At 45.6% G+C, this 18,182-nt stretch overlaps 1 protein-coding gene and 1 long non-coding RNA gene across 2 annotated transcripts in view; one reads left to right on the top strand and one right to left on the bottom strand.

The window, feature by feature from the left end:
• The window catches only part of cac (calcium voltage-gated channel subunit cacophony), a 618,385-nt gene that overhangs the window by 147,220 nt on the left and 452,983 nt on the right, over positions 1-18,182 (top strand). Inside the window, exon 2 of the mRNA XM_070530231.1 lies at positions 17,148-17,463. Coding sequence (XP_070386332.1) covers positions 17,148-17,463 — 316 coding nt within the window. The remainder of the gene's footprint in view (positions 1-17,147; positions 17,464-18,182) is intronic.
• Positions 17,526-18,182, bottom strand: part of LOC139053080 (uncharacterized) — a 90,671-nt gene continuing 90,014 nt past the window's right edge. Inside the window, exon 3 of the long non-coding RNA XR_011510211.1 lies at positions 17,526-17,700. This is a non-coding gene — a long non-coding RNA (uncharacterized lncRNA). The remainder of the gene's footprint in view (positions 17,701-18,182) is intronic.

The following is an 18,182-nucleotide window of genomic DNA, read 5'->3' as shown; positions in this document are numbered from 1 at the left end:
TATAATCATAAGTGTGTTATTGCAAAGGTTTTGGTTTCACTAAACAAAAGAAGTAAGTAGTTCATCACAAATGCAATATTTGGGCACAATATACTATAACAAGGAAGAATCTGAGAAAACAAGAAACCAAACAAGAGAAAAAAAAACACCTGAAAGCACATGTGATATACAATACCTAATGAACATGACAGACAGGATGCAGTCGTGCGTATGATGCATCATACAAAAGGCACACTCATAGATTAAAGTGTTAGGCTATGAAGATCGGTAACAAACCTGGCTATGTGTCAGAGCTGTAAGGCAAGGAGGTGTTCTTCCACTGAATTAGCAAATGTATCTAGTGAGGAGCTGTTACTAATGGATTCACTAAGTTTATTCCACTCTCTTATCGCTAAAGGAAAGAAGGAATTCTTAAAGCAATCGGTATGAAAAGAATGTTCATTGAGTGTTTGTGTGTTTTTATGCCGCGTCGGCCGTGTTTCATTTCTGGAGATATACCATACCATACCATTTCTGGAGATTATACCATATGAATGAAACACGCTCTAGCTACAGTCTCTTTCATCAGAAAAATCAACATTCGACAGTTTCAAGCATCGCGGTATTGACTCGTTGCAAAGAAAAAGCTATTAGGGAGATTGACGATCCTCACGCATTTGGAAACTTAATAAATGTTATCCCCTTTGTACGATGATCTAATCATTCGTGCGGCCAGAGAGTAAATATGGCTCGTATGAATCTCCGAGAATAAATGTAGTTATTATGTCGGTAGGTGGCGACCAAGCATAATTGTTCCTAAAGACTTAAATAAATAAGTAAATAAATAAATAAATAAATAAATAAATAAATTTTAATTTAATTGCTCATCAGGCGTTCCAGCTATAATTCAACAGGGCTGTTATTTTCGCACTCTCAACCAATAACCCCAAAGACAAGCTAATAAAGGTAGCCTAAACAGCAATTTCGTTCTTTTTTTTCTGAAATTGTATATTCACATTATCGGTGTGTCTGCGAAAGACGCAATGTTATCGACGTATGCGACATGTTTCTTATGCCATGTGACAGTGACTGAAGAATGTCTGTCAACTGAATAAAGAAGTTTTGATTCCATTACACTTATTAGAAAAGGGGGCTATATCTCTTACCACAAATTAAAATTACTTAAATGCTTGGACGATACGTGTCAAAACCATATCATTATGAGGCACGCAGTAAAGGGGAGGGGGGGGTGACTCAGGATTAATTTTTACCACTTAGCCTCTTTAACGCCCTCATCGAAATGCGGCCGTTGGATCAAAACCTTCGACCTCGGGCTCAGCAGCATCAGCTATTTCCCAAACGAACACAATATGATTTCTATAGTGTATGGCATGGCGTGCTCGACGATGCCGCTAATAGACGGCCTCGCTTCCGCGTGTACTTCATTAGTTAATTACATGGCTTATACTGCCTTCATGTGTCGTTCTGTACATTCTCTTGATGTTATTCCTAATAGCCAAAATAATAAATAGCAGGTGGCGGGGTGCACTGAGACTAGATCCACATCGTGCACTTGGGAAAACAAAAGTAACCCAAAACGAAAAAATATGCTACGTTTCATGGGGAATGCTTATGAAGGGTCTGTCTACGATTGAAATCTGCGATATAGCGAAGGTACCGGCTCTTACGCAGCCTATTACGGCCGAGAACCACTTCAAGAGTAACTGTGAGTATAGTTGGGGAGTCTGTTTAGGGCCTACTATGGCCGAGAACAACTTCAACAGTAACTGTGAGTATAGTTAGAGAGTCTGTTTAGGGCCTACTATGGCCGATAACCACTTCAAGAGTAACTGTGAGTATCGTTGGGGAGTCTGTTTACAGAAAATAGCCGGAAATCCTGCTCAGCGATTGTGCTGCTCACTTTCACGTTAAGTCACTTTCACGTTAAGTCACATTCTACTATAAGGAAGTTCGCTTTCATGATGGTGTCGAAGGAAAGCTTTCGTCACGCTTCTTCCCCAAGCCACTGCAAGTGCTCTGGATGCTGCCGATACCCGCCGATTCTGATTGTGACCTTCAGTCCAGCTGTTAGACTCCCCACATTTTGTTGTTTCAGCCCTGTGTAAGATGGGTTAACCTCCCTGCCTTTCTCTCATTTGCATCTCTCTCTCTCCTATGTAAGACCATACTGCAGGCCAGGAGACGCGCGTAATGCATCCAGTGCTCTTTCCAGCGGGACTTTATTCATGGCCCAAGTACTCAGGAGAATGGGCAATACATATTTTGTTAAGGTCCGTACTCCTAAAATATACCTCACGAAGTTACCCTTGAAGCATATTGCGGGGTCAAGCACAAGTCGCAATTTCCAGGATATGATACACGTGGGCCGTCTCACATATCAAGCATGAAATACTTTTAGCTCCCGTTGTCGGCGACCTTCAAGTGACCTTGAGCCTAAAGCCAGATCCGTGATCCGGGCGCTCAAACGAGAACATCCGGCTAGTCGCAAGAGCAAAAGGATATCATCCGGGCAACCAGCCAAAACTTATGAAAATGTAGTTTCTTGCCCACAACCCTTTGTACAGGACCGCATAACATACTCTAGTTGCTGCCCAAATAAGTTACAAGAAAAATTGCTTCCGCGTTCTTACTAATGTTTGTCCACAATATCACTCAAGCTGTAACTTCTAGTACGCTGAAGGTTTATTTGTCATTTCCAATAGGCGACGTTCAAGAGGCAGATACAGGGCACCATACACTTCATTGTCATCTTTTGACGCTGAGACAGGGTTGTCTGTGCTCTTTTGAATGCAAGGGGTCCATGAGTTCCGCGGCGCGCGTTTAGCGTCGCCTCGAGAGATGGCGCCAGGCTGCGTGGCGCCTCCTTCAAGCAATTTTCTTCTTCTAGCTGGGCAGTGGGCTCTGTCTGCCTGGCATCTTTCGCTGCCTGTCGTGCCGCCTTTTTCCGGTTTTGTTCTTCTAGCTGTGCAGCGTCCATAAAAACAAGTGCACAGTATAGCGTAATGTGGTGCAGTGTAGTGTGGTGGGGTGTACTGCTGCGAACATGCACTACACCCATTTTAAGATTGTGGCTAGTATCATCTTCAACCATTATGCTTTGCCGGTTGCCATTTCGTGCTTACATCTACTCTCGATTACGGGAGAGCCAGCAATTTTTTTTCGTAAGAGCCACATATATAGTCTCCAAAGCGGCACGCCTTCAGCAGCTCAGAAGCACACTCTTTAAGATAAAGTTAGTAAACCGCTAGTAAATGCACACGTTTACTAGAATCCTATCTATTTTACTACCTTGCTACTAGTTCTGTACTAGTCAGCACCTAGAAAAGCTAGCAAATGCTGCCTTTACTGGCCAGAAAGGCTTGTTAGTAGTTTTAAAAAGTAACTACTAAGCCACTACTACCTCGTCTGGCAGTGGCCTATTATGACATGATTTTGACAGTCTTATGCAAAATTGAGATAATCTGTAGTGTTGTTAATTATGTTGGACTAACAGTTATGTGCCAAGTCGTAGCATACATATATGCAGACAGTAGGTTTTCAAAGCTTGTGCACTAATCTTTGATTATTTTTCCAATTAAATAAATAGTAGGCGACCCTAATCTATGACTTAGGTGTCTCTTAGTGGCGCTCGCGCCTCGGCGTTGGTGTTCTTTAGGTTAACTTTAGCCGAACGCAACGCACGAACCGAACTCAAGGGCAACTGTTTTCCATTAATTAGCTGGTTAAATACCATGCCAGCTTCTTGCCTGTGGCGTCATAAGTGACGACATTACTTTCGCTTTCTACTTCCGGGTTTCCAGGAATTTCGCCAAAGTCGTGTTCACGTGGCGGGTCTCTAAGGTCAACGATTCTGTGCATCGGTGTGCGGTAATCGGTGATTTATAATTATTTCTGATTATTCCAGACACTTCAGTAACTCTGCTTGTAGCTAAACTTATGCTCTGATATATTTATACTGAAACCCGTGAATTTTGTTCTGTACGATTTTTTAAATATTTTTTCTGATTTTTTTTTAATTGCCTGGCTGGTCGTCTCAGGAGGTGAACCGGAAGTGCTGCGCAAGAAACAAGAGTGTCACTCGATATTCGTGCCACTAATAGGTGCTCATCAATGCAGTGCATGCTCCCTCAAACTAGGGTATAAGTGCCCTTGACATTCCTCTTTAATTAGGTGTCGTGTAGCACATTTGTCGTTCAGAATGTGTGTTCTTGCTCATCGTGGCTTGTTGTTGACATGTAGTGTATTCTTAACCGGAGTCAGTGCCCCTTGATGTGCCTGGTAAACATTAGGTATATATACCCTTAATTGATGCCTGAATATATAGGGAAAGGACGTGGTTATCTTTTTTTTCATATATATTTATTATGTTACTTGCTTAAGCTTTTACAATACGATAGACTTCATAACAATGCAAGCGGCACTCTTAAATCAAATAGGCCTCATTGCGTTGTTGGTCATTCTAGTTCACTTGCGTTAGTAATTGCACTACCGCGGCGGTATTTAGTTAGTACTACGTTAGCGCTTTCTTTCTAGCTTCAGAAAGTAGTGAAAAGTACTGACCATCATTTTACTACACGCACTTACTAAGAAGGTAGTGCGTTCTTGGGAGAAGTAACGTGTTAGTATTTAGTTAGTGAATGTGATGACCTTTCTTTTTTTTTTTTAGGAGTGTAGCTTCTTGCAAGTCCAAACAAGCTGACCGCGCAGTTGCCAGTCTCATATCGGAAATGGGGAGACTTCCCTTTCCGGTTGGTCGAACCACAGCCGTCTAATGACATAAACGTCACGGTAACAAATCAAGGGGAGAACAAAGAAAACAAGGAAGTGGGCCCGCAGCGGCAGTAACAGCAACAACCAAGAACATCCTTCGCAGGAAGCCAAACCTGTGCCAAAGTACCGGTGGCGGGCGCGCGTTCCTTATTCCTTTTTTTTTTCTCTTTTTTCCTTTCGCGGGAGGAAGACACACTCGCGAGGCGCGATTGGTCAGGTCTCGTTTTCTCTCGCATCCTGTCTGTTTCAAGTACGACACGCACGCTGCGTCAGCGTTCGACCCGCTTAGTGCCCTACTTCTATTGTTACCATCGGCTCGCCTAGCGCTCATCGTAGTACGGTTTCATAAACCTATACCGGCGGTGGCTAATTTAGACACCGCTGCGTCCACGACACTGTAGCTTCGCTAGTTAGTTTCGAAACTTGGGCGCCTCGCGGAGTTGCGTTAACGGAACCGCGTTAACGCACACAAGCGCGTTTAAAAAGTAATCAGTTAACGCAGGGACGACACGTTATTCGAAGCAGGCGCCCAAGCTTTCCTTCATCAAGCTGTTCCTCGTGGAATATTTTAAGCCAGAAGTTCCTGTCTGTGAGCTTCTTCCGCCATTAATTTGGAGGGTAGGCTTTAACTGCTCCATTTTAGGCCCGGGTACTGTTCGTGGACGGATTATTAATGACGACGCAATGTACTGAAGTCCCGCGGTTTGTATAGCCACGCAGGGTATACAGTGACTCACGTTTTTTTTTTCATTAACTTTGGTTCGTACATACAGTTGCTTTGTTTCCGCTCAGTTTCCGCTCTATCTACAGTTTCCGCTCTATATAATTTCTAGAGCAGATCCCATATTTTCTTTTGCATCGTTCAATAAAAACACTTGGTATGTCTCCCTGCCTGGTTTTTCCCGGCAAAAGTGAGAAACCACTGCGTGCATCCACCTCGCCATAGTAAAAAAGAGTTGCTGCATAGAAGTGAACCGGTTTCGCCGTGCGTCTGCGGCTCTAAGCGAGGACAAGTGAAGTACATGACTGTACGCCTAGTGTTTTGTCGAATGGTGCACACCAAGCAAACAAGCAAAGAAAAAAGCGTTCTTCATGCAAAATTTGACGAGCACAGGGTTTATAGAGGTAAGCACATAACCATCTTTAAAAGCTAGAATAAGAACTTGGGCACATGGGCATGAATTTCGCGACGCCTTGCACCCGCCGTTTCGTCTTGCCTTCTGCGTTCTTCTTCGTGTATTTGGCTTGAAAAATGTTTGCCTGTCATGGTAGCTGTGCCTCGAGGTCGTCTTTAGCCGTGTCCCAAATCAAAGGGAACAAAAGTTGGATGTTGGACTTCTTATTCATGGCACAAGCATCGAGTGACACTCTTGTTTCTTCCGCAGCACTTCCGGTTTACCTCTTGAGACGACCGGAGACAAAATTCAAAATAAATCAGAAAGAAAATAAAAGTAGTAATACAGTACAAAATTCATGGGTTTCATTGTACAGGGCGTCCCTGGTAACTTTAACCAGAATTTAAAAATATGCAAATGCCACGTACCTGGGCAGAAGTCGTGCTGACGTGGCAGGTCTCTGAAGTCCACGATTCTGTGCCTTGGTGTGCGGTGATCAGTCATTTCTAATTCATTCTGATTATTCCAGTCACCTCAGAAACTCAACTTGTAACTAAAATTACAGAAATAACCAGAAATAATTAGAAATAACTGATCACCGCACACCAAGGCACAGAATCGTAGACTTCACAGACCTGCCACGTCCGCACGACTTTGACGAAATTTCTGGAAATCTGGAAGTAGCAAGCGGAAGTAATGACGTCACTAACGACGTCACGCGCAAGAAGGTGGAGCGATATTTAACCTTCTAATTAATGGAAAACAGTTACCTGGCATAGACTGAACATCTGCCTAGCGGAGCGGATGTGACGTCACTCCCTCCTCTCTCGCTTCTCCTCATTGGCGCTCACCTGCTCGCTCGCTCGCTTGCTCGCAACAGCTGCCCGCGCGCGCGCTCGTTACCTGCTCTGACGTCAGCAACGGAGAGGGTGCGTAAGGTGCGCTTCGTGCGCCGCTCCCTAGGCGACTGTGCCCCGCCATTTGGTGCACGCTGGCATTCCTCCTCGCCCTCACTCCCTCCTCGCCCCATATCGTGCCAGGGGAAAGGCGTTCGGCCGCTTATCCTAAAGAATGCCAACGCCAGGTGCGAATGCCACTAAGAGACACCTAAGTGAAAGAGTAGGGTCGCCTACCATGTCTGGTGCATGACCAGTGACAGATATCTCGCCGTGACGCAGCAGTGAGTTATCGTGGCACAATAGAATGCATAAAAAATCGTTCAGGGTGAAAAACACGTAAAAGCGCGAAGAATATATGATGTTTCGGGGCCGTCTAAAGGGGGGCAGATCGGCACCCAAGCGAGAATTTCTTCTTAGCATCGCGTCACGGCACGTGGACGCCTCTCAGGAATCAATCTTAAAAGGTCGACGTTGAAAATTTCGACCGCAAAATGGCGCTTTGTGAACCATTAGGTTAAAGGCAACACTCGCTATACACTATGTGCTTTGTGAAGGGTGACTCACGGTTAAATAAATCGACCTGTATGGATTGTGCGAGTGGCTATTAAGGTTGGTTAACGATCGATTATATATTTCAGTGCTCTGCAATGTTCAGACTTTGTTATTATTTTACATCATTGTTTTATTAGTCTTTTGTTTATCTCAGCTGCGAGGAAAAAAAAAACAAAAGAAAAGTTCTAGCCGCCCACCGCCATGATGCCAGCACCTCGCAACTTTTGTTTAATGATAATAGAAGTACCATAAAGAGTTTTCAAAGACTGCGCTTTATATAGTGGTCTAAAAGAGAGGATTTGATTGTAGCAAAAAGCACTGTCATAGCCTTAGTGGTGGCCTTAAGTAGGTCTATAGCTGTTATTTTTTTCAACGGAGCAATACGAGGAAAGTTACGCCCGGATTAAAGCTACACTAAGCAGAAACAGTAAATCAGTTTAGACCGGTTCATTTCGGGCTTGCATTTTCTTACTGAAAAAAAATAAAAGAAGATTTTTCATCATTAGATTAGAAGATTACAGACAGAAGCATTTCTTTCTAATTTCGTGCTCAAAACGTTGCATCGGTGAGGTCGCTGATGTCACAGAATTTGCCTGTTTCAATGCTCTTTGTGTGCAGTCAAAATCGGCAAGAGTTGCCGTGTTCAGTCTTTTTCTCACATTTCCTCGTAAGGTATTCTTTTTTTTTTTTTAGCGATGAGATACAACTACCTGGGCGAGTGGACGCTGTTGAATTCCGTAACGGGATGTAAGACTGGTGTGAAAAGAGCACGGCGGGATTACCACTCGTTTTCCGTACTTGTAACCTTTCTGGTTTTGCAAGCGCCTTCTCAGGGCAAGCCCCTATTCCCGGCTCCAAAAACGTTAGTCGCCGATATAGCTACACTTCGTATTTCTGTTTAGCGTCGCTTTTATACTTTTGAATTCTGGAAAGCAAAGAAAGGCCTAGAGGCCGTGTTTAGTTTCGAGAGGATTTTTCGTCTTCGATTCTATTCATTTCTGTTGATTAATTACGCCGAGTGGCCGATACCGGTGATGGCAGCGTTATCCCTCCTTTCCTGTGAGCCGAGTGCGAAAACACCCGTGTACTTAGATTTAGGTGCACGTTAAAGAACCCCAGGTGGTCAAAATTTCCGGAGTCCTCCACTACGGCGTGCCTCATAATCAGAAGGTCGTTTTGGCACGTAAAACCCCATAATTTAATTATTTGTTTTTCCTGTGAGCCAGAAATATTGCAAATGACAAGAATCGCTACAGATCACGATCCCATGACTCCTTGTTCGCAGAACAAAAAGAAGGGTAACGGAGATGACACGCGCTTGATTATCAGTTGGAATTCAGATCTCTCGCGGTAATTCGAATACGCCAAACTTTTCTACGTGTAGAATCTGCGTGGCGGGTAGTATCGGCGTCCTGGTAAGCAAGAGGGCATTGAATGTAGGACATGCTGCAGTCGGATACTTCAAAATATGGAGTAGAAAACGTTCGGACAGTTTAATACACTGCAACAAAAAAGTCATAAAGTGCGTCTTTCTTTCTTTTTTTTTTAACGCATTGAATTTGGCAGTCACAGCATGTCACTATATTATACAGATGCCGTCCATGTCGACTCTTCCGGGGCCCGGTTCTTCATCTCTACGCTATGCAGCAATGGCAAGATGCGAAGGCAAAGCTGGCTGCGTGTACACAATGTGTGTGCTGCAATAATGGCCTAACCGGAGAGCTGTTCACGGTGTCACAGTTGGGCTCACGCAAGCCGCGAATAAGCTCGCGCCGCGCTCGGTACTCACCCACTACAACTGTAGCTCACCTGAGGACTTTAACTACAACCACCGGGACGTCGGTGCCCTCTCTCATCTTTCGCTGTATCTTCAAACATCGGGAAAGAACACGACCAAAGAAAGAAGCGATGGTGTCCACGGCGCCATCTATGGGTTGTGCGCGGTACTAGTACGAAGGTACATGGCGAGGCACAAATGTCAAATAAGTTGCAGGAGAGTTTTATTTCTCTCATTTCAGAGGGCGCTGCCCTCACGCTTGTCTGCGCAAGCTGTTGCAAGTGTAGCCGTCGTGTACGTCCCCCTATCTCACCACCAAGCTCTCCGACACTTCATTTTCGGGCTCCGGCCAACGTCTACGATCTTTGCTCGAGTTAGGCCGTGCGTGTATCGTTGGAGCAGCAATTTGATGGATGTTCTGTGACTTGAGGCTTCTTCTTTCCGGGTGACAGCTCAAATCGAAATCCTATCATTTTATTTTATTGTTATTTTCCCTATGAAAGGGAACATATTGCTGCCCTGTTGAGCTATATCAAGCGGTGAGTCCATGCCTACTTTGGCGATGGGGGCTGTTTTTAGATGTGAGTATACAAGTGCGCGCAGATCAAGGGGGATATTGGAATAAGATGTCGCGATCACATCTCTCGACGCGAAGCAATCTGACGTCCAATTTCGAACCAGTGGATGCGCAAGAAGCGCTGCCAAAACGCGAAAGCAAACAGAGGCTGTGCTCTGAACCTTCGTAGTGTGTGTTGACATTTTAGTCCTTGTGTATTTGTCATGCACGAAGAGAACGAAAGCAGGAGCCATGAAATTTTTATTATTGTTGTTCCTAATATTTTTTGCTAGAATCAATGTCGGGAAAAGAATTCAAAATACCGTGTGTTTTCGGGGTTCGTTACTACTACTACTACTACTACTACTTCTTCGTCTTCTACTACTATAACTGATTATTATTATTATTATTATTATTATTATTATTATTATTATTATTATTATTATTATTATTATTATTATTATTATTATTATTATTAAGGCAAGTCATTTGTCGCGGCTTTCAAGTCATCTTCGACACGTGGATGTACGTTACACATGTGCCAGCGGTGTGTTGCATCAAAAAGATAGCCAATACTGCCTTGAAGTCTTTCATGTTGTGATGTTGCTATTGCTGCTGCGCACCGTTGCACACAAACGCTGTGCGCTTGTGCACTCTACGCGCTACCGGCCAACTTGCCAGGAAAACGCCGTCGACGAGCATGCGGCAGGACCAGCGTCCGCACTCGCGAAACCTTTCCTACGCGAGATAAGTTTGCAAGGTCAATAGCTAACCAATAGCGACAGCGAATATATTATCAGCAAACGTGGCAGCCTGATCAGAAGCAGGCTTTGCGAACAGAAAAGCTTCGCCAATTTGTCCCCAGATTTGGACAACTTCCGGCAGTGCATCTATGCGCACTTGCTTCTTTCTACGAGCTTAAGTATCGCTGAAATCAAGGCGGGTACTCAGCTGGGTACACAGCTGGGTACTCAACTGTCACCCTCAGGTACTGTCGCAAAAAAAAAAATCATAGATGAAGAGAATTCTATCGTACTTTGCGATGTGCGCAAGACATAATGCTTTCTCTCTATTATACACTTCATTCTGAAACCTCAATGTGCGATGTGTGATTGCGCGACATATCGCTTAACCTATATGTAGTGTAGCGAAGCAGGACGTAGTCTGTTATCCTTTACTAGCATTTTTTTTAGCATTAGTAGTTATCTGCCTCGTATTTCCGACACAGTAAACCGTTTGTCAAAATTTTTTCTGTTTTCATTGTCATTTTCTAGAACCATGCACGAAGCGACTTTATGTGATTTTACATCAAGAGTGTTGTCGAACGATTAACAATAACAAGCTTTTAAAGGGCCTGCAATTTACACGCATTTACAAGCAGCAACATTACGCCCCTGTTATTCTTAACGTGCGACTAGGTTTGTCAGTTGATTTGATATCAGGTGGCTTAATTTCAATCTCCCGTACCCCCTATAGCGGCAAATAGCACAACCAGAATTTTCGACATTGCCTTTCGGCCATCTGTCGAACTTCACTGCAATGTTCCAGCCTAACTCAATGGGCAGCATTTTAAATATATATATATATATTTTAGCAGCCCGCCTGAAATTGAACAACTTTCAGTTAGCAACATCGTGAAGGCACCCACTTGTAATAACATACGCTTTACGGCACTTGGTCGCAACTTTCTTGCTGGGTTACATCAATGCTTTAATCCTGACCAATGCAGTGCTATTGCGTACGGGGAAGGTTACGAGTAAGTGCCGTCAAAACCGTGTTACTATAAGGGCATACCCTCGCGATGTTGGTAACTGAAAACTTTTGAAAATCGGGCGGCCTGCTGAAATATTAGTTTTTCAATATGCTGCACTTCGAGGTATGTTATGCACTGCGGTTACGTTTGCCAGATAGCCGAAGGGGCTGGGTCCGAACTTCCTTGACAATGGCCGACACAGCAGCGACCTTCTGATGGCTTACCGAGGCCTTCTCGGATGTTTCCCACTGAAAAGCGCTGCTCGGAGCGGGAATTATTGAGCGTTTGGTGTTGTCAGCAGTTTTCGGCTAGCAACAGCAACAGCTTTCGGCTAGCAATTGAATACAACATAATAAATTATCCCGTTGCTAAAGTGGTTCCTCTATAAGATATGTCTTGATTGCATCCTGGCGTGCTCGCAGAAAACAACCAGGCGGGGGCGGTACGATTTCTTAAAATATTGTTTTATTGATTCCTGTCTTTCGTTTAGCCGCTCCCATTCTCATTCAGTGACCTGCCAGACTGTACAACTTCCATGGCTTTTATTGAATCGATTAATGCAAACATGATCAAATAGTGAGGCGCTAGCGCGCATAGGTGCACAGCATTCGCGTGCGATGTTGCACACGGAAAACTGCCACATTACAATATGGAAGCGCGAACTTGAACGCGGCGTGGTATTTTATATGCAGCATAATGGTGCATGACCATGCATGCATTCAAGTATCGAACAAGACTCGCAAGGTGCTACTGCGCACATACCTGCAGAGAGGTGGTTGGTTGTACGCCGCATGCAGAGAAAGAAATTTCGAACAAAGCGACCATGGGCGCGTGAATCGGAAATTTTAGGACTGAACTCGAACGCCGCCCGAATAACCACTTGAGCAGCCTTACATGCCCGTCGATAGTACTGCATATGGCCGAACAAAATATTGATCGCGCACAAGCTTTCGCGAAGTCAACACATCCTAAGTTGCATCTAAACTGTTGTAAACGATAAAATACAGATGAAAGCCATAAGTCGATTTCCGAGGTATATGTAAAATGAAGAGACACGCTCGCTGCTAGTCGAGAAGAGCAAGCGTTTAACGCAACGATGTAATGTCACTGCTACATCGTTTATTTGCTTTTCCTGGCCGACTCCCAGTTCTCGCCGAATATTCTGGGACCCCCAATTCTGTTACATTAGTAAAGACAACTTGTCGTATTGACAGATGAACCCACTTTCGGGCAATATTGGCAACACATGCGGCCTTATTTGTCCGTCTTTTGCTCAAACATTTTGTTAGAGTCATCGTTTAGAGGTTGTGCTCGTAAGAGCACACGTAACTGTCGTCCTTCAGTTCGAATATTTTCTTCATTGAATCGGTACTTTATTCACGCAGTTTCAAGCTGAGCGCGGTTTGAGAGCCGATCGCTTTAGCCGACAGTTTTAGGCGCGCCCAGGGGAGAGTATCTGGAGCCAGGTCGGCACCGTCGCGCGCACATACCTGAAAGACCAGCTAAGAATCGCCCAGAATAGCGCTTAAATTTCAGAAGTTCTTAGGTACCTGTACACGCCACAGCGACGAAAGAATTAATTGAGCCAACCTTGCGTGGTTATATTTCTACTCGCGTACCGATTACAGGAGCACTGATACAAAAATCTTCAGACTCGTGTTCCATTTCTTTTTTTTTTCTTTCATAAGTAACTGTCGACTACATAATTACTCTATGAGGTCTCACTTCTTCGAGATCTCAAGAAATAATTGAGTACATCACCTTTCAGTGCGACCAGTTCAAAGCGTGCGCCAAGTTTAGCGCGACTTTGGAGGTTGAATGGGAGGCAGGATGCGTAGCGGAAGGCAAAGTGGTGGTCACGTGGTATTACAAACCACTCGCGCGCGCTCTAATCAGCCAAGTACGGTGCTTGAAAGCTGCACAATGACCGTGTTGCCGAAAGCTGGCCGCGCGCCTAGAAATCGGCAATCACATCCTCCTGCATTGTGCGCTTCTCCGCATTAGACACGGTTCAAACTTGGTCTCGTGTCATCGCATTCTCTGAAAATACAGGTACACAGTCCCTCTTAGCTCCTCCCTTTTCTCGTATAGTGCTCAATGAATTGAGCTTGCGATAACGTGGTCGTGGCGGGGGGGCACGCGTCACAGTGTGTGGTATCATATGACCACACCCTCCAGTTTCTGTTATCTATTTAACATCCCACTCCTCCCGTTTCACGTCTGAAGCGGTGTTGCTTTGGTGCACGTCTTGAAATGGTCGCAGTAACAGGTGATGTAATTAATCATTTCTTGCGCTTTCAAAGAATCGAGGCTTCATACCTTAATGTGTCTACAGCTATCCAACAAAGAAAAGAAAACGAAACAATAATTACGTGTCAGCTGTCCTTTAGCCATCTTACAGAGTCTACAAGCGTTCTCACAAAATTCACAGTTTCAAAAAAAAAAAACTTCAGCGTTTTCTCACGGCCACAAATAATTGGAAGAAACCTGCGTTTCGGTGTATTCATTTTTCTCCTACGTGTCGTTCTCTTTCATCAAATTAAAAGCGGCACACCGTCGACGCCTGACAGTTACACACATGGAGGATCTCGCTCACATGTCTCCGCGCGATGAACAGGCGGCTGGCCTGCTTTGCCTCCTTTGCTATACATCTTACGCATGTCGCGTTCTACGTACTACATCGAGGCAGCCATAGAAAAACTGAGCCACAGAAAAGCACCTTCGTTTTGTGCCGTTGCCATGACGGCAGCCTGTCACCAAGGCCTTCGGGTCGTCACAATAAACCTTGGTACGCGATCTACGAAATGACACTGCATTATCAAACCAAGAAGACGCAGCCCATGCATGTGCGGGAACGTGCGTGTGAACGACTGCTCGTTGTTGCTCAGCGAACCGTAACAGAGATGAGTCGCGGGGTCTGCGACATCGAATCAGTCTGGTGGCGACTGAGCTGCCCTCTCTCTCTTTCTCTCTCCTTCTGGAGTGATTGATATCGGTGCCGGGGCTTGCGTTACTGCCGCTGGAGACTAGGTTGTCGACGAATGTAACCACTTGAAGTTTAAGCAACCATTGGAATTTCATTTTATATATTAATACCCAAAGTAATGCCGCTCAGTACATTCTTTTGGGTCTTATGAAATGTTTCGATGCATATTTTAATGCGACAGTTCAATTGTGCTGACACTCTAGGCTCATTTGCGCCGTCACCGTCGCCGCTGCCGCGGTGTCCTGAATAATGTCCAACTGGGTTATTATTATTATTATTATTATTATTATTATTATTATTATTATTATTATTATTATTATTATTATTATTATTATTATTATTATTATTATTATTATTATTATTGGTGTTCGAAACAGGGCAGCGACAGATGGTCACCTAACCTGCAAGCGAATGAGTGGCCCGCTTGCCCAAAGTTAGAGGTCACGTAATTGAGTCCGCCCTGGCCTGCGGCTGCTTAGGGAAGAAGAGCGCACGTCTCCTCCTCTAGACCGGCCTGGTTGCCCGCGCGGCCGAGAGCATGGACCGCCGGAGGTCATCTGCTGCGGGGGCAAGCATGAAGGGCTGGCAGGCAATGACGAACCGAGATGGCTGCTGGTTTCATGCGCGCTGTCATTCTGGCGTTCCTGATGTTGGAGGTCGCGTTTTGGAGACGCGGCTTAGTTGTAATGGTACAGGTAACGGCAGCACGAAACGTTCGCTTTCGGACAAGCACGCGTGCTCCCCGCTGCCGGCACTGCAATGTTACGGATCTTGTTTAGTGTAATTGTCTAATACTTTGCTATCGCTATCGATGCTTCGCTTTCCGTGCGAAACTGTAATTTTTTTGTTTGTGTCCCTCGTTACGTAAAACCCTAAAAAACGGCCTTCCAGCGATCAATAAATTATAACGGTGACGACGACGATGATGATGATGATAGTGAACAAGCAGTATCAAGCGACAGTGCAGACGAGTTTACGAAAGCTCAAACGCGATTTCAGATTGGTTGCATTGGGCTGTAGGCCTCTTTTCTAAAGGACTCACAATGGAGCGAAAAAAGGATGCGACACTCTTTAAAAAGTTTGCACCCTTTCAGGTGTATCTTGTCCCACAAGGACAATCGCCATCTGTCTTGCCCGCATTTGCTTTCCTTAACCCTGCGAGCCGGGCATTTACAAGTCAGGGACGGCGCGCGCGTTATCAGTGTGGCGCAGCATTCTCAACAGGAAAGTGGCGAGCGCAGCGTTTTCAAGAAAGGAAAAGCAAGCAAGGCTTTCATCATTATTTCAGAGGCGGCTTTCTATTTCTGTGCGCCTCCTGTCTCGCGTAACATGATTCAATTCCTGTAGAAGCGGAGAAGCCATTTTAAGTAAGCAGAAACAAAAACTGAAAATAAAACTAAACCGGGCGGAGAGATGCTCCTCGTGACGGCACTGGCGACGTTGCAAGCACGTGCCGAGAACGAAAATTTGCTGCGACAGGCTCAGGAGAGTGTATGCTCTTACAGTGATTGATGAATGTCCTTGTGACGCAGATTATTCCTTGTGAAAAAGAAAGCGCAAATATTGTTTTGTGACCTGCCACCTTACTGCCAAAATATTTAAGCACATAGATAAGTGGAACGCACTCGTTCCATTAATCAATGGCATTGTTGTCTCGAAATTACACATTGACTTACGAGGCATGCGTAGTCGAAAGCTGCTGATTCATTCTGACCTCCTGGGATTCTTTCACGTGCACCCAAAACACGGTACACGGGCGTTTTTGCATTCCGTCGCCTATCCGAATGCTCCTTCCGTAGCTGGAAATCGAAGCGGTGAGCTCGTGCTCAGAAGGGTACAGTGGCATAGCCACTAAGCCAGCCACCGCGACGGGCGCATTCGTTCAGGATAATAAGAATAATGCACGTGTTTTATATCGATAGCGTCGAATAATGACGGCACTAACATTGCTGCTTCTGCGTTGACGTCTCGCGCGGCAACCACAGGGTGGCCAGTCGAAATCATTCGTTCCACAGTAAGTATCGCCAATGTGCTTGCTCACATATTGCAAAGAATCCGTGGAAACACTACGCATATGGCGCCATTTTGTGCACATGATCAACTACGTGGCGACGAGAAGGCAGGATAAAGATTTTCTTGTGGCCTGTACACCTTGAAAATACGCCGCGGTTTCAGCCAGCGGTAAAGAATACCAAGTAGTCGAAATTGAAGCTTTAATTCGATTGTACCATTGGGTTCATTGCGTGGGCCGGGGAAAAACGCTGGCTATAAAGAGCTTGACAAGCCCTACAGCCCCTTTTTCAGAGCCCTATAGGGCCTTCCAGAGCCGTCCACCACAGCGTCTGTGATAGCAGACAGAGGTACGACGTTCCGAATCATGTAATAGATAGTTTTCATTATTTGTTAAGGCAATCGAAGTGCACTGATCACTCGCAAAGAATCACTTGTGTCGTGCCGGCATTGCTAGTCTTAACTTCTAGATGTTTGAAGCAGATTACATCAAGGTCGCGCTTCGGCATTTCGACGCGCGCGACCCTTCTATACTTCTCGTAATGCATAAAAGTACAGAAAGTATCTTTTGCGTTTACGTCAGGTCTTGGAGCTTGAGTCGCCGTGTGGCAGTTTCTTTGAAGGCTACAATGTTATTGCGTCAATGTTGGCGTTCAGCTTCTCCGGAGCCACCCGTCGCGATGACCAAGTCGATCGTGCTCGTGACGCCTTGCGCTTCTCTTCTCGCAGAGCGCGCAGCGTGGCCGCTGAAGGCGCGGGGTGCGCCATGACGGGGCCCACTGCTGGCAGGCCGGGCGGCGGCCGTCGCGGCTCGGCACCGCTGCCCGTCCAGCGGAGGGCGTCGCTGTCGCCCCAGCCGCCGGGCGTGTCGGCGCCCACGTCGCTGGGGCCGTCGCCCAAACAGTCGCCGAGGCCCTCGGTCGAAGGCTCGCCCAAGGAGTCGCCGCCGCCGGCCGAGCAGGACGGCCCGCCGTCTCCCGCTCAGTCGACGACCTCGGCGCTGGCCACGCTGCAGGACCCCGCCGCCGCTGCAGCCGAACCCAAGGTGAGAGACGTGGCTGCCGCTCACTCGCAGCGCACGAGGGCTATCGAACCCACGTGCTGCTGAAGAAGGGCTAGACGCTTGCCTTCTCACTCGGAATCCGGGGCTGCTCAGTTTAGCGAGAGCGCTTTGCGATGTTCATTTAGGAGAACCCGCGGTCGCGTAAGCGTGTAATGGCTGAGCTGTATTGCAGACGCTGAGAAACTTTCACTGGTGTCTAGATGCGGTGGAGGACGTCTACTGCAAATATCAAATGTTTCAAATACTTCAGAGATCTCAGAGAGCCAAATACTTCAGAGAACCATAGCATTTAGTGAAATGAAATTTTTGCGAAATATTAGGGTGGTGTGTAAAGAAAAATAGTATGTGAGGTTTAAGTTTTTTCTTTCTTTTTTGGCGAAAGAGGGCAGGGGATGCCCGAGCTTCTCCGAATTGCGTAATTGGGCTTTGGAGCTCTTAACACGGCGTCGTTCGAGAACTATCGGGCGTATCAAGAGAAAACTGTTTAGGAACAAAGTATCCCGGGAGGAGAAGCACGTTGGCTGAAAATGTAAAAGTTGTTGGTTTATTGGATGTGCCGAAAAAAAATTTAAATTGGTACTGAAACCTTTAAATGTTTCTTCGAACAGTATATTTAGTTTTATAATTGTTTCCGTTAGACTCAACGTTTTCGTTTGAAATTTTGCACCTTAGGTATAGCTATAGGAGGCCCTGGGTGATTG

The sequence above is a fragment of the Dermacentor albipictus genome, chromosome 1 (assembly GCF_038994185.2).
Source record: "Dermacentor albipictus isolate Rhodes 1998 colony chromosome 1, USDA_Dalb.pri_finalv2, whole genome shotgun sequence".
NCBI lineage: Eukaryota > Metazoa > Arthropoda > Arachnida > Ixodida > Ixodidae > Dermacentor > Dermacentor albipictus.
Note: the sequence above shows the minus strand (reverse complement) of the source record. Positions and strands in the feature narration are given on the sequence as shown.